This window comes from Neophocaena asiaeorientalis, unplaced genomic scaffold, assembly GCF_003031525.2.
Source record: "Neophocaena asiaeorientalis asiaeorientalis breed wild unplaced genomic scaffold, Neophocaena_asiaeorientalis_V1.1 scaffold69, whole genome shotgun sequence".
NCBI lineage: Eukaryota > Metazoa > Chordata > Mammalia > Artiodactyla > Phocoenidae > Neophocaena > Neophocaena asiaeorientalis.
The window spans coordinates 3,487,212-3,501,423 of NW_020174373.1; the positions used below are offsets into that span (position 1 = coordinate 3,487,212).

Genomic DNA, 14,212 nt, shown 5'->3' on the forward strand with positions numbered 1-14,212 from the left:
AACACGTGCTGAATGCCAGCTCTGTTAGGCATTTTCTCCTAGTAAAAGTGACTAACGTGACAACATAAATTCCCCCTTTTATGCTACTTGTGCTTTACTACAGTCCTATTAGTACTACTGTACCAGATTAATTTGCTGACACGCACAGAATCGTAATTCCCGACGGCAACTGTGACTCTCTCTAGGGATTTGATAACTGCATGAAATGCCCTTCAACTCCGAGGCTCGTCACCCCTACGTGCTGGTGCCTGCACTGCGTCAAAGAGGAAGCGGCAGGACACGACCTAAGAGCAGTCTCATGCTTCCATGAGCCTCTCTGCAACTGCTTCCTGAATCTGGAAGACAAATGCAAGTACAAAACGGGCGGTGGGCCTCCACAACCAGGAGCCGATCAACACTGTCCTTTCCTCCTACAACAGGCACATCTGAGGAAAACCCAAACACCTTAACTGTATCTGCCTAGGAAGCAGGACAAGACAGGTTTCATTTCTGCAAGACAAACAGCTGCGTCAATAAGTGTGGGTGACTAACAAGGGTAACTGGTGGAGAGCACTTCTAGGAGCGAGACTACTCCTCAGATACGCACGTGCTTATTTTCCTTTGATGTGCCTAGAACACTGTCACCGTGGGCAACAGGGATGTCCGAGCTCTGCCTCGGCGCCTCGGCGTCTCACCAAGGGGAACTCCCGCCCGTATAGACTGGAGCCGCACAGTCGTGCCCTCCTCTCCCGCAGCTGCTTTGCAACTGGCCTCATGCAAAGCCGGCGTGTGGTCTCCCCATAAACTTGGTTCGCACACACACTTGAAAACCTGGCAACGCCATGTTTCCATGAATAGGGTGCCCGGCAAAGGAAGGACTGCCTGGAGTAGAAAGAAAGGCAGCACCCTCCTCCCTGAACAGCCAAACGAAGGAGGACACGACGGGTCAGCATCTCATCTTCTCAGCTGCGAAGACGGCTACAAGCAGGCGCTCCTAACTCTGAGCTGCTCTGGAACCAGTCTGCTCAGGGTGGTACCTCACTCTACCTGCACCACACAAAGAAGATGGCCCTTCTAGGAGGAGGGTTTTATCACCTGAAGGGATGGGAAATTCTTTAAGAAGTTCTTAGGGAAGGAGAACGCATTTGTATGGAATCTGTCGTAGGATGGCAAACACGTGGACACAAAGATGTTCTGATGTAAGAAGCAGAACCACACTGCAGGCAGGACCCGTCCCACCAGCCCTGAGGCCTCATCTTTGACTCTGTGGCTTAGTGGCTGGGCCATCACAGGCTCCACCCTGGTCATGCAACTGCTGAGTTGAATCCGTCCGCTTACTTGTACTGCGAGGAACGCACTGCCGCCATTGCTCAATGACATGCAATGATTCTTCTGGCTGTCGCGTAATAAAAAATATATATATTTGGCCTTTGCCCCTGGTTTCCAGTACAGAGCTCCTAAAACCCTTGGCATTTCCTGGGCAATCAGAACATTTTTCATTATTTGTAATAATCTCCTTTCAAGCACATCAGCTTATACTAATGAGTGACAGTCCTGGGCCCCAGATGCCTTCGGGATGGGGGCTGGTGGACAGAAAGACCAGGCAGGATTACAGCGCTGCAGCTTGCACCCCACCCCAACCTGCAGGCCCGGCGATGCAATCAACAAAGGCCCATGGTTTAACCAGCAGTGCCAGGTAATGGAGCCTCCACAGAAAGCCCTAAGGTTCTTGGAGCTTCTGAACACAAGGGGGTGCTGGGAGGGTGGCGTGCCCAGAGAGGGCATGGAAGCGCCAGCACCCTGGCACCCAGACCTTAGGCTAAGCAGCTCTTCCACCGGGCTGCTCCTGAGCTGTACTCCTAAACTAGACCAGTGAACGCAAGTCGCGTGTTCCGAAGTTCGGTGAGTCATTCTAGTGAATTATAACAACCGGGAAGGGGGCTGTGTGGGAACCCACGTCTGTGGCCGGATGGGAGAAGCACGAGGGGCCTGGGTACCTCGTCGGAGGCTGGCTTCCGCAGCAGGGGCAGTCTCGGGGGCTGAGCCCCCAACCCGGGGGTCGGCGCTGACTCCAGGTCCTTAGCGTCAGAAGTGCGCTGAATCGTGGGACGCCCAGCAGGCGTCTGAGAATCAGAGGAAGCCCGAGGGGTTACACAGTTCGACGGCCCTTACAGGTTCAGTGTAGTCAGTTAGGCCCCGGGCCCAAAAAACACATCACTCAACAATGTTTGCCACTGTCAGCTACATCGGGAGGCAGGCTTCTGAGTAACCTTCCCTGCGCTCGTGGTTAGTGTGGCAAAGGCCGCGTTAGTGACAGGCAGACGGTGAGAAGATCTCTCACAGAAAGGCTCTTCCCTGCACCCGTGCCCCACGAAGCACGGCACCCTTGGATGCAGGGACCAGGCAGGAGCACCGTCACCCCGAGGGACGCCCCGCCTGCTGTGGACACACGTGGGTCACCAGCAGCAACCGCTCTCGAGAAGCCCCAGGTGTTCTGGAATTTGCCTCTGCAGGTGGCTGAGGCTTCTTCCCCCTCCTCCGTCTCACCAGCCCCCATGAGCCGCGCAGAGACTCAGCAGAAGCGAACAAGCCCTGTCGCACACTCTCAGCACTCTTCCTGGGCTCAGACACCACCTCCCCAGCTCCAGCACGGACCAGCATAAGGAAGCAGCCCACAGAGGCAGGACAGAGCTCCGCCTGCGGCCCCCTGGCAGGGGAGAAACTGAGAAGCGTTTGGGGGGAGGGGTGGTGAGCGTTGCCGACTTACGTCTGAATTGCTGAACTGCAGGGAACGTGTGTGTCCAAGGCTGCTCGTTACAAATAAGGACACCGCCGCCATGCATCACTGAAGGCCCACCTTCCCTGCAAAGTGCCCGTCAGGCAGTGCTCTGCGAAGCCTAGGCTTTCTTACATTCGGGCACCCCAGACAATTCTGGCCGGGACTCACTGGCCAGGTGACTTGGGGTGGCTGCACTCAGCCACAAAACGAAGGGATCTCCCCACGCACCTTCCACCCGGTGACCCCACTGCCCTCTCCTTGAGTCCTCGGGAGTGCCGCGCAGCAGCTGTCCACGTGGACACAGAGACCCTGCGCCTGCGCACGGCGTAACCTGCACGCCCGCTGCCGCTTACCTGCTCCACGGGAGCGGCGGGAGAAAACCTGCGGGCGCACGCCAGGAAGATGTCTGGCTCCGGCTTCCCACTCCTCACTTCGGGGTCATCGCCGAGGACGACGTGATGGAACAAGCTGAAGAAGCTCTCGTGTCTGCTGGTCTTCATCTGGAAGGATGCAGTCCCTGAGCTGGTGGCCACGGCACAGGGCACGCCGTGCTTCCGCAGGTGGTGGATCAGCTTCTCCACACCTGGGGGCGGGGCGGGGGGGCGGGGCGTCAGTGATGATGGGGAGCAGAGGTACCGGGCGCAGGCCTCCAGGGACACTGCGCCAGCTCTGCCGCCCTGGCTCTGCTGCCTCTGCCCAGACATCGTGTGAGCTCACACTGTCCTGACAGGGGTCGTCAGCACTGGGGCATCCCCACGCAACAGAAACGTCAGAGAGCGATTCAGGGCTCAGCGCTAGCACCTCCCAAAGTAACAGAGGTGACGGTACCGTGATGCTGCTGCTGTGTTCGTCAATCCTATCAGAGCCAACCCAGGGAAGGGCCTCTGCACTGAGTACACAGGGCTTCGTTTTGTTTTGTTTTAAAGCAACGAATACACAAGGACTATGCTTTTGGTGTTTTCTGAGGAAACTCTGTATTGTACAGAAAGCAATTCAGCATTCCTCACACTGCTGGACCCTGAACCGGCCCCCATCAGAGGCTGAAGGGAAAGGTCGCTGCTGAAGCAAAGCTGCAGGACCACCTACCAAGGGGTCAGACAGTGAAAAGGCTCTGCTTAACGCAGTGAACGATAACAACAACACGCCACGTGAAAGACACGCTTCCACGTTCCTACCAACGGTGGTGGTTAAGTCCAGGAAACGCGTAGGCTAATGTATTATCCTTGGAGCCAATTAAGAGGCCGCCAGTTATAAGAAATGTGACAAAAATGACAGTACTTTCCACCTTCAACACACCCGATTACAACAGTAATGTCTAAATCCACACAAAGGTTTATCTAAAATGGTATCTTAAATAATCAGATAATCGCGGCTGTTTCAGTCAGTACGTAAGGCGATATCCCTAGTTTCTCAATTGCTACAGAAAAGATTGACACGTTTTTCGATACCTGAACCCATTCAGAAAGGCAACAGATACTGTGATCCTTCAGAGAAACAGTCCTATGAGCTGCTCAGAGGAAAATGTGGCCCTCAACTCCACGCCAAGACAACTAAATCAGCAAAATCTAGCACTTGGATGGATGTAAAAGTCAGTGTCCGACATCCAATCAAAATTACCATGCTTGCAAAGGAGGAAATACAACCCATAACCAGGAGAAAAAGGCAATCAATAGAAATGAACACAAATATGGAAGAGATGACGGATATCAGCAGATACTGACCTCACATAACAGCTTGGTAAATATAATTACACCCAAGTCAGGGACTGTCAGAATGGAAAAACAAACAAAAATAAAAGTGAGACCCAAATACACGCTGTCTGCAAGAATCTTACTTTAAAGATAAATACTCAGATAGGTTAAAACTAAAAGGATTGAAGGACCTCCCTGGCGGTCCAGTGGTTAAGATTTCACCCTACAGTGCAGGGGGTTCGGGTTGGATCCCTGATTGGGGAGCTAAGATCCCACATGCCTCGTGGCCAAAAAACCAAAACATAAAACAGAAGCAATATTGTAACAAATTCAATAAAGACTTTAAAAATGGTCCACATTAAAAAAATCTTAACAAAAAAAAGGATTGAAAACTATGTATTATGTCACTACCCATCAAGAGTCAGTGTAGCTGTACTAACAAAAGACAAGTGGACTTTAGAACAACGAATGACGGTTAACAGGGATAACTAGGGATGTTTTGTAATGACAAATAGGTCAATTCATCAAGAAGATATAGCAATTCTAAATGTGTATGCACCAAATAACAGACCTTCAAAATAGGTAAAGCAAAAACTCAAAGCACAGAAAGGAGAAAGATGTTTGAAATTCCTCTCTCAGTAATTGACAAAACAAGTAGACAGAAGATAAGTATGGTACTGCTGACTTCAAAAACACTATCAAGCAACTTAACCAAATGGACATTTATATAACACTTTACCCAACAACAGCAGAATACATATTATTTTCAAGTGCGTATAAAACATTCAACAAGACAGAATACACTATGAGCCAAAGAACAAGTCTCAAAAATGTTTAAGTAACTGAAATCATACAAAGTAATTTCCCTGACCATAGGAGAATTAAAAGAGGAATGGTATTTGAAAAATCAAAAACTGGAAGAAAGAAAAGAAGATCTACAATCTAAGATTTTATCTTAAGAAAGTAAAGAGAAAAGAAAAAAATAATAAACTCAAAACAGAAAAGAGAAAGTAGAAAACTGATTAAACCAAAACCTAGTCCTTTAAAAAGATCAATTTAATTGGTGGGCTCTTAGCTAGACTGATCAAGGGAAAAAAAAAAAAAATCCAAGTTTATCACAGTGAAAGAGGGACAGCACTACAGGTCCTTAAAATCATTAAAAAGGATACACAAAATATGACAAGCAACTTCATGTCAATAAATTTGCTAACTTAGATAAAATGGACACATTCTTTGAAAGCTAGAAAGCTCACTCAAGAAGACGCTAATAACCTAACTAGCCCTAGGTCTATTAAAGAAATTGAATCCGTAGTCAAGAACCTTCCCAAATCTAGGATTGGATGGCCTCACTGGTGAATTTAGCAAGCATCTCAGAAAGAAAGAAGAAATAAAGAAACCGCAAGAAATTGGAGGGAACGCTCGCTTCCCAACTCATTTTATGAGGCCAGCACTTTCCTGATACCAAAGCTGGACAAAAGTCACACAAGAAAACTACAGACCTGTATGACTTCTGAACACATATGCTTCATTTCACACTGAAAGGAATTTCCAACCAGTGTGAAAGTATTCTACGTGAAGGGTTTCTATGGGGTGTGAATCTATCATGTGAAAACATGAAAAAACCACAGCATTCAAGATTGTTTGCAACAAGCACTGATTAACAGCATGGAGAATTACACTTACCGGTTAAATTTCAGTAAAGAAACCCTTTACTTAACGGATGAATTAAGATGGATGAAAGAATGCCTATAAACAAACAGACATCCAATAATCATCTCTGTCTGGATACGGTGATTAAAGTTGAGTATCAACGTGATTTGAATTTAAAACAAAATATTCAAATTGTATCACACAATAGTAAACCAACATATTAAAAAATAATGGAGCATATTTAAACAGATGCTTTCTCTAAAACCTACTGGAAAAAGAAAACTTTGCTGGAAAAGTTCTCTGGTGCTACTGAGTTTAGAAATTTAAATATAGTTTATCTCATTTTAGCTTATCCTTCTAACATTTCTAGTTCTGTGAACATTTCATAATGTACCTAATGTAACAGCACAGTACTATACATAAATAAGTACACACCAATAAGCCTAGATTGGAGTGAGTACTCAACATTTTTTTTTTTTTTTTTCCAGTACGCGGGCCTCTCAGTGTTGTGGCCTTTCCTGTTGCAGAGCACAGGCTCCGGACGCGCAGGCTCAGCGGCCATGGCTCACAGGCCCAGCCGCTCCGCGGCATGCGGTATCTTCCCGGACCGGGGCACGAACCCGTGTCCCCTGCATCGGCAGGTGGACTCTCAACCACTGTGTGTGGCTCAGTTTTGTCCACTGTCACACAGCAATGATTAATGTTCCCGGTGGTGCAGTTGTGAAGGAATGCCTGTAAAGGGGCCTGCACGTAAAAGCACACACAGGAAGGTAAGGCCCCAACAGATGTTAGCCATGGTCACCACCATTACATCAAACTTCAGGTTACAGTCAGTAATGAATCACTCGAACGTCCTGATACATTATTGCCTGACTCCTTCAGAAATTCTGTATCATTCATTCATTCATTCATTCATTTATTTTTTAAGTGAACAAAAAATTTTTGTTTTTAAATCAGGGAAATAATCTTTTAAAAAATTAGGCCTATTCTGTTTGGGTTTGAAACACACACACACACACACACACACACACACATAAACCTGAAACACTTTTGTATCCTTTAAATACTGTACACCAACTTTTTCTTATTCAGTCACTCTGAGAAGTAAAAGACTGAAAATGTGAAAGGAGTTCTGTCCTGTGGAGAAGCTGGTTCATTAGGTACATAAATGAAATCCACTCAACAGCTTGTAGGCTTGGTGTGCTTAAGTCAGTTTCAGGGCAGGGCAGGCAGACAGACAGCTCTTGCTACAAAGAAGCCACACTCACAGGATTGACCTACAGGGGAAGAAATAAGAAATGTGGAGCATCAGGGATCCTGATAGAAGAATGTTTCCATTTGACTTCACCCTAGAGACCTAAGATTGGTGAGAAAGGACACAGAGGCTGCCACAAAAATGGATTTGAAAAAGGAAAAATGCAGAAAAGATAGCGGACATGAGTTCTTTCAGGTGGTGCCGTGGAATTCAAGCGTTGAGTGGGTATATCCATGAAACCTCTAACTAGCTCAGGCATCATTTGTAACACTTCACCCTGAACCCAGCGAGGGTTCACTCCCAGGGGGGAGTGAACAGGACTCAGGGGCAGATGATACCACATAGCAACAGACACACTGTGTGTTTCAGGAAACACAGAGCAGCTGCTGCATCTAGACCTCTGCAGGGACGCACAGGAAGGTGAGGGTCATGTCACGGCGTCAGCCCGGGGGCTCAGCTGATGATGCAAGCGCCCAGTCACGTGGCAGGGGAACAGACACCCACACCGTCCTGGCACGGGTGCACTGTGCAGGGCTCTGCTCAGCCCAGACCTCCACATGTGCGTTCCTCAGACAAGGCTCGGCCCCTCCTCACCCCGACTCACATGTGTAAGGGCGTAGGCAGACCACCTCTCCTAGATGCTGACTGTGCCCCTGCCTGAAAGGTGAGCAGCCCAACACCACAGTGTTACAGGTCACAGGGATGCCACCAAGGGCGGTGGGTCAAACGGTGGCCCCCCAAAGATATGTCCGAGTCCTAAGCCCTGGTGCTTCTGAACGTGAACTTATTTGGGACAAGGGTCTCTGCAGATGTGATGAAGGACCTCCAGAATGAGATCATCATGGATTTACGGTGAGCCCTAAATCCAATGACTGGTGTCTTAACTCTGTTCCTGCTGTTATAATAAAACACCACAGGCTGGATGCTTTATAAACAACAGAAATTGATTTCTCACAGTTCTGTGGGCTGGAATTTAGATCAAGGTTCTAGCAGATTCAGCGTCCGCTGAGGGGGCCCTCTTCCTGGTTCACAGACGACTGTGTACACCCTGTGTCCCCACATGGTGCAAAGGGTGAGGGAGCTCTCTGGGGTCTCTTTCATAAGGGCACTAACCCCATTCATTGTGCTCCACCCTCATGATCTAATCACCTCTCAAAGGGGCCACCTCCTGATACAATCACACTGGGGCGGGGGGGGCGGGGTTAGGGCTTCATATATTATGAACTTGGGGGTGAGGGGGGATGACAAACGTTCAGGTCATGGCAACTGGTGTCCTTATAAGAGGAGAGACACAGACACAGAGGAGAAGCCACGTGAAGATGGAGGCAGAGATGGGAGGGAGGCGGCCAAAAGCCCAGGGATGATGTGGCCTCCAGAACTGTGAGAGCATAAACCTCTGTTGTTCTAGGCCACCAAGTTTGCAGTCATTTGTTACAGCAGCCACAGAAACTGTGCCCCCAAGGACCCAAGGTAGCAGCACTGGTGGTGGAAACTAGAAGCTGGGGCCTTGATTCTGAGAAGACGACATAATTCATGACTATAAACATGAACGTGTGCTGGCAATGTTTCAGCAATTGTTAGCAATCAAGGGCGGAGCTCAAGAAAAAAAAAAGGAAACACACACACACACACACACACACACACACACACACACACACACACGGGAAGAGAAGCCTAGCAGCTGTTCTCGGCATCAGTGGGAAGAGGCTCCAGGAACCTCCAGCTGCCACCTCAGACCCAGAGACCAGGTCACTCCGCTGGGATCAACAGCCAGGAGGTGCAAGGGTGCTGGGAGCTACAGGAGCAGGTTCTCAGAGGGGGGATCTTGACACCTCTCCCTCCTTACAGGAGACCTTTAGCAATGCCCGGATTTTAATGTCACTGTGGATTCCTAAGGAGCGCTTTGGAAAGGCATGATCACAGGGCATGAGTTCACATTCCAGGGCAGACAGGGGAGACAAGGTCCTGCTGACTCACCCTGAGGGTCGCCCTTTCCAGGGTGGACTCTAATTGGGATTCTTACCTAAGTATGGGAGGATGGTGGGGACAACCAGACATTCCACCCTCCTTCCCAGGGCAGGATTTGGAGAACAGGCCCATCAAAGGCAATGACAACTCAAGTGAAGGGTCGCCTTCCAAGACGAGCAAGGCCCAGGAGCCTGAAATTTCCATCCGCCCCATAACACACTAAGAGGGACCTGACACGATGCCTTCCCAGTCTACCACTGTACTTAGGGCAGTAGTTCCCCAGCAGAGACAATTTTGACCCCCGCCCCCCGGGGCATCTGGCCAAGTCCAGAGACACTGTTTGGTTGTCACAACTGGGGGAGGGGGGGCTCCTGGCTCTGGTGGGTGGAGACCAGGGATGCCGGTCATCATAGGCAGTGCCGTATGCAATGTTCTCAGTCAGGGCAATGTAGGAATGGCCTAGAAGTCCAGGGGTCAGATTCCTCACTCTTCAGTTTACTTCTCCAAATCTGCATCCTCACCTATAAAATGTGAGTAAGAACAATCCTGCCTACCTCACAGAACGAGTCTAAAAACTGCAGATGACATAAAGATATAGGAAGCATGTTCAGCTTTCAACTCCTACACAAACAGGAGATGATGGAAAGAAAGGTGGGTGCCTTCTAAGCAATGCACATCAAAAATGGATTGATTTCCTTCACCTGATGCGTCCAATAGAGACGAAAGCAGCGGACTGCATTACTGTGGCTATCAAACTAATCTGAAAGTGATCAGCCCAATTTTGTGGGGACCAGGACAGTCAACTGAGATAATTTTCCACTGTCAACTATTTTTTCCTTGCTGCCATTCTGCAGAAGTTTCAACACTGTGGCCAGAGTTTCTGTGCATGTTGTTTTTTCTGGGCATTATCTCAAATATAAAATTCTTTCTTTTAAATTAATTTATTTATTTTGGCTGTGTTGGGTCTTTGTTGCTGTGTGTGGGCTTCCTCTACTTGTGTCGAGCAGGGGGCTACTCTTTGCTGTGGTGCGTGGGCCTCTCATTGTAGTGGCTTCTCTTGTTGCGGACGGAGCATGGGCTCTAGGCGTGCGGGCTTCAGTAGTCGTGGCTCACGGGCTCAGTAGTTGTGGCTTGCAGGCTCTAGAGCCCAGGCTCAGCAGTTGTGGCGCATGGGCTTAGTTGCTTCGCGACATGTGGGATCTTCCCGGACCAGGGCTTAAACCCGTGGCCCCTGCATCGGCAGGCGGCTTCTTAACCACTGTGCCAACAGGGAAGTCCTCAAATATAAAATTCTCGGTGTTATCGCCTGTGTCCTCGGGAATGGTCTGGTAAGGAAACAGAAAGTCTTTCCCTGTGCTCCTGTCTAGGCTGCTGCAGACATGCCGAAGGCACCAGCGCCTGGAAGGCCGCAGCAAGCCCCTAGTGAGGGTCCCCTCCTTTCCATGGGTATCTCTCAGAGGAGGACTCTGTGGTGAGGTGCTGGAGCCCCACTCAACATGCCATGACACTGGGACTAAGGTCCCACTGAGTGTGTGCTCAGGGGGGCACGGAAGCCAGGCCCTTCCCCTAGTGGCTGTGTGACTTGGTTTGGGGGAGAGGAGACAGGCACAGCTGTGACATTTACGGAAAAATCCTTTGTACAGTATGCAATTACCACCATTTTCTACCTCGCCTGTCCAGGAACTTTAACAAAATACAACTTCGTAATCCGTGAACGGCTTCTGGTATTTAAAAACAGAAACAAAATTTTTTTTTCTTTTTTTTTCTTTTTTTTGCGATAGGCGGGCCTCTCACTCTTGCGGCCTCTCCCGTTGCTGAGCACAAGCTCCGGACACGCAGGCTCAGCGACCATGGCTCACGGGCCCAGCCGCTCCGCGGCACGTGGGATCTTCCCGGACCAGGGCACGAACCCGTGTCCCCTGCATCAGCAGGCGGCCTCTCAACCACTGTGCCACCAGGGAAGCCCGGAATTTGTTTTATTGTGGTAAAATATCGTTTTGCCATCTTGCGCATTTTTAAGTGCACAGCCAGTGGCATTCAGGAGCTTCACCTTGTTGTGCAGGGGTCACCACCAGCCATCTGGAGAACTCTCTCACCTCCCCAGACAGAAACTCTGTCCCCAGTGAACACTGCTTCTCCCCCGCCCTGCCCCGGTAACCTTCACACCACCTTCTGTCTCTGTGACTCTGACCACTGCAGCTGACTCCTGTCAGTGAAATAACACAGTATTTGTCTCTTCTGTCTGGCTTCTTTCCCTGAGCACAATGTCCTTAAGGTTCACCCGTGTTTTCCTCCCTTCTTAAGGCTGAATAATATTCCACTGTAGGAATATAAGACGTATTATTTATCCAGTCATCCATCAGTGAATACTTGGGTAGCTTCAAGTTTTTGGCTATTATGAGTAATTGCTTTCCATTCTTTAAAAAATACAATATTTTTTATTTCTTGAAAAGCAAGCCACAGCTGAAATATGTTGTCTGTTGTGCACCGCATCCCCGAAATAATGCTGGGAGCAGATCTTCCAAGATTGAAAATAAACAGACGAATATACAGCTGACCACTGAACAAGAGGGGTTTGAACTGCGCGGGTCCACGTACAGGTGGACGTGTTTCAACAGTAAACACTACAGCGCTACACGGGCCGTGGTGGGTTGACTCGGGAGGTGAGGAGGAAGTGCAGACACGGAGGGCCGACTATAAATTACAGGTGTTGTCCCAGGTTCAAGTGTACCCGTACTGTCTGTGCACACACTGCGTCCCCACTGCTGGGTGGGTCGTCTACGGGAAAGCTGTGGGATGCGGGGCAAGCCAGGCGGTCCCCTGGAACCTGGCCGTGTTCACTGGGACGACAGGTCACTCCTCACCCCACACAGGTGCCACCCACCCCCTGAGTCTGCACCTGTGCAGTCAGCACCTGCTCCTCAGACACCCAGAGCCTGTCCAAGCGGCTGGAAGCCACTCTCCTCAGCTGCCGACGCCCGTGACTAAACCATCATGGCCATCGCTCTACCCATTTTCTCTCCACTGAATTGAGAGGTCTTTCAGTAAGGACTTCTTTTATCCATGATCTCTTCCTCCCAAGTATTTAAAAATCCACAGGGGAACCGCCACACATTTAAAAACAAACTGCAGCTCGTTCATTTGAGAAAAACCTTTACGCCCACAGTTAAGTAATAGCTAGAATCGCAGGAAGACAAGACATATATCTTGTGGCTTAGTCTAGGATGTCTCTGTTATAATTTAGTAGCAATTCAGGCACCTGGCAGTCTTTGAATGCCAGAACATTTAAACCAGGAAAAAGGAGTAACGTCCGTGTATGTCATCAAATAAGTCAGTGCTCTACAGGACAAGGGGAATCAGAATTGTAAAGGTCTGTTACTGGCATTACTGACCAGCAAATGATTTTGAAGGAGCGTGGCATCATGACTGTGGTTTGTTACCACGTCCATACTCAATATTCTCCTTTCACTGCTGTTGTGATTGATTTCATGATGAGAAAAGCTAGGCGTAACCTGAGACTCACACCTTCTCTCTATATGTGCTGTCTGCTGGATTCTTTTTATGTTTGCAATTCTACAGCTTCGGTGCTTAAGTAATAATGACTCTTGAAACTTCAGTTCCAGTCCTGGTGTGTCAGGTGAATGTTAATTTTTGCCAGTACCACGTCACACTGTCACCTCACATGGGACTGGGGTCCACTGAGACCTTCTGACTCCACCTTAGGTCAAGCCCTCAGAGTCTGGTCCTCCTCCCAGCTAACCCTCCCCTGCTGTCGTCATCATGTGCCATAAACCCAGAGGAATTCCCCCCCCACCCCGCATAGGTTTCCCTCTGGCACATCATCTCTTCAAAACTCCCACTGGTTCTAGAAGCAGCAGACAGCTTAGCTCAAGACTAAAGACCTAGTCGAGCCGAAGTCCTTGCCTATTTCTCAGGCACATCAGTAAAAGGTTCAGCTTTGAGCCGCCTCTATCTCACATGCTCTCCGCAGTTTCCCCAAAGTTCAAGCCCCCGTCCCCAGCACAAAGCTGCCACTGCTCTGAGAATATTCTGCTTCATTCTCCTCCACTCCCCTTCCACCACTCTTTCTGAATTTCTTTTTGATGTAGAACTATACGTTACTGTAGATTTCCGCTTAAACGGATATGCACGTATCCGAAGCTGACAATACACACCTTTCTTCAATGTGCCCATGAGCAGCCACCCAGCCCCAGATGCCCTTAAGGACTGAGTAAAGGAAGAGGGAGATTACAGGATGACCCTTAGGAAATGAGTGCCTTCTTGCCAGGACGGCGGACCGTGTGTTCAGAGAGTGGGGCGGCAGGAGCCGATAATGTCTGCTAATAGCCATGGGGGACTAAGGGCATATGACACACGCAGAGTAAAGTAGAAGAGAGAAGCAAAAGGCGGGCGGTGCGGGGGTGGAGACACATAATTACCCAGGCCAAAGCAGGCTGGCAAGGAAGAAACGGGCTTGGGTAGAAGTGGGACTGGGGCCCACACCACGGAGAGCGGTGTCCACTTCACGGCCGGGCTGTGGTCATCAGGGGCGCTCCGGGAGAAGCGCACAGGTACCTGCTGTGCCCTGGCAAGGCCCACCCTCCTGCCCAGGGAGTCCCCACGTGTGCCGCTCTCCAGCTTATGTCGGGGGGCCGCACTCCACGGTGGACACGGCCGAGTTCCTGGTTTCCCGAGGTGACCTGGGCTGCAGAGCACAGGGAAGCTCCGCTGATGGGAGAGCGGGGACCGGCCGTCCCCAAGCCGCAGAGGCCTGGGCACCACAGCCTCGGCTGCCCAGGGGGCCGGGGATCAGCGTGCACTTCCGCTCTTCTGCTGGGTGACCTCCAGAGTAGGAGGGGAGAGAAAAACCCGAGGGAGCGTGGTGCGGCG

At 49.8% G+C, this 14,212-nt stretch overlaps 1 protein-coding gene across 1 annotated transcript in view; it reads right to left on the minus strand.

The window, feature by feature from the left end:
- PUDP (pseudouridine 5'-phosphatase) overlaps nucleotides 1–14,212 on the minus strand; it is a 41,491-nt gene that overhangs the window by 16,597 nt on the left and 10,682 nt on the right. The window contains exon 3 of the mRNA XM_024756303.1: nucleotides 3,112–3,341. Within this exon, the coding sequence (XP_024612071.1) occupies nucleotides 3,112–3,341 (230 nt within the window). The remainder of the gene's footprint in view (nucleotides 1–3,111; nucleotides 3,342–14,212) is intronic.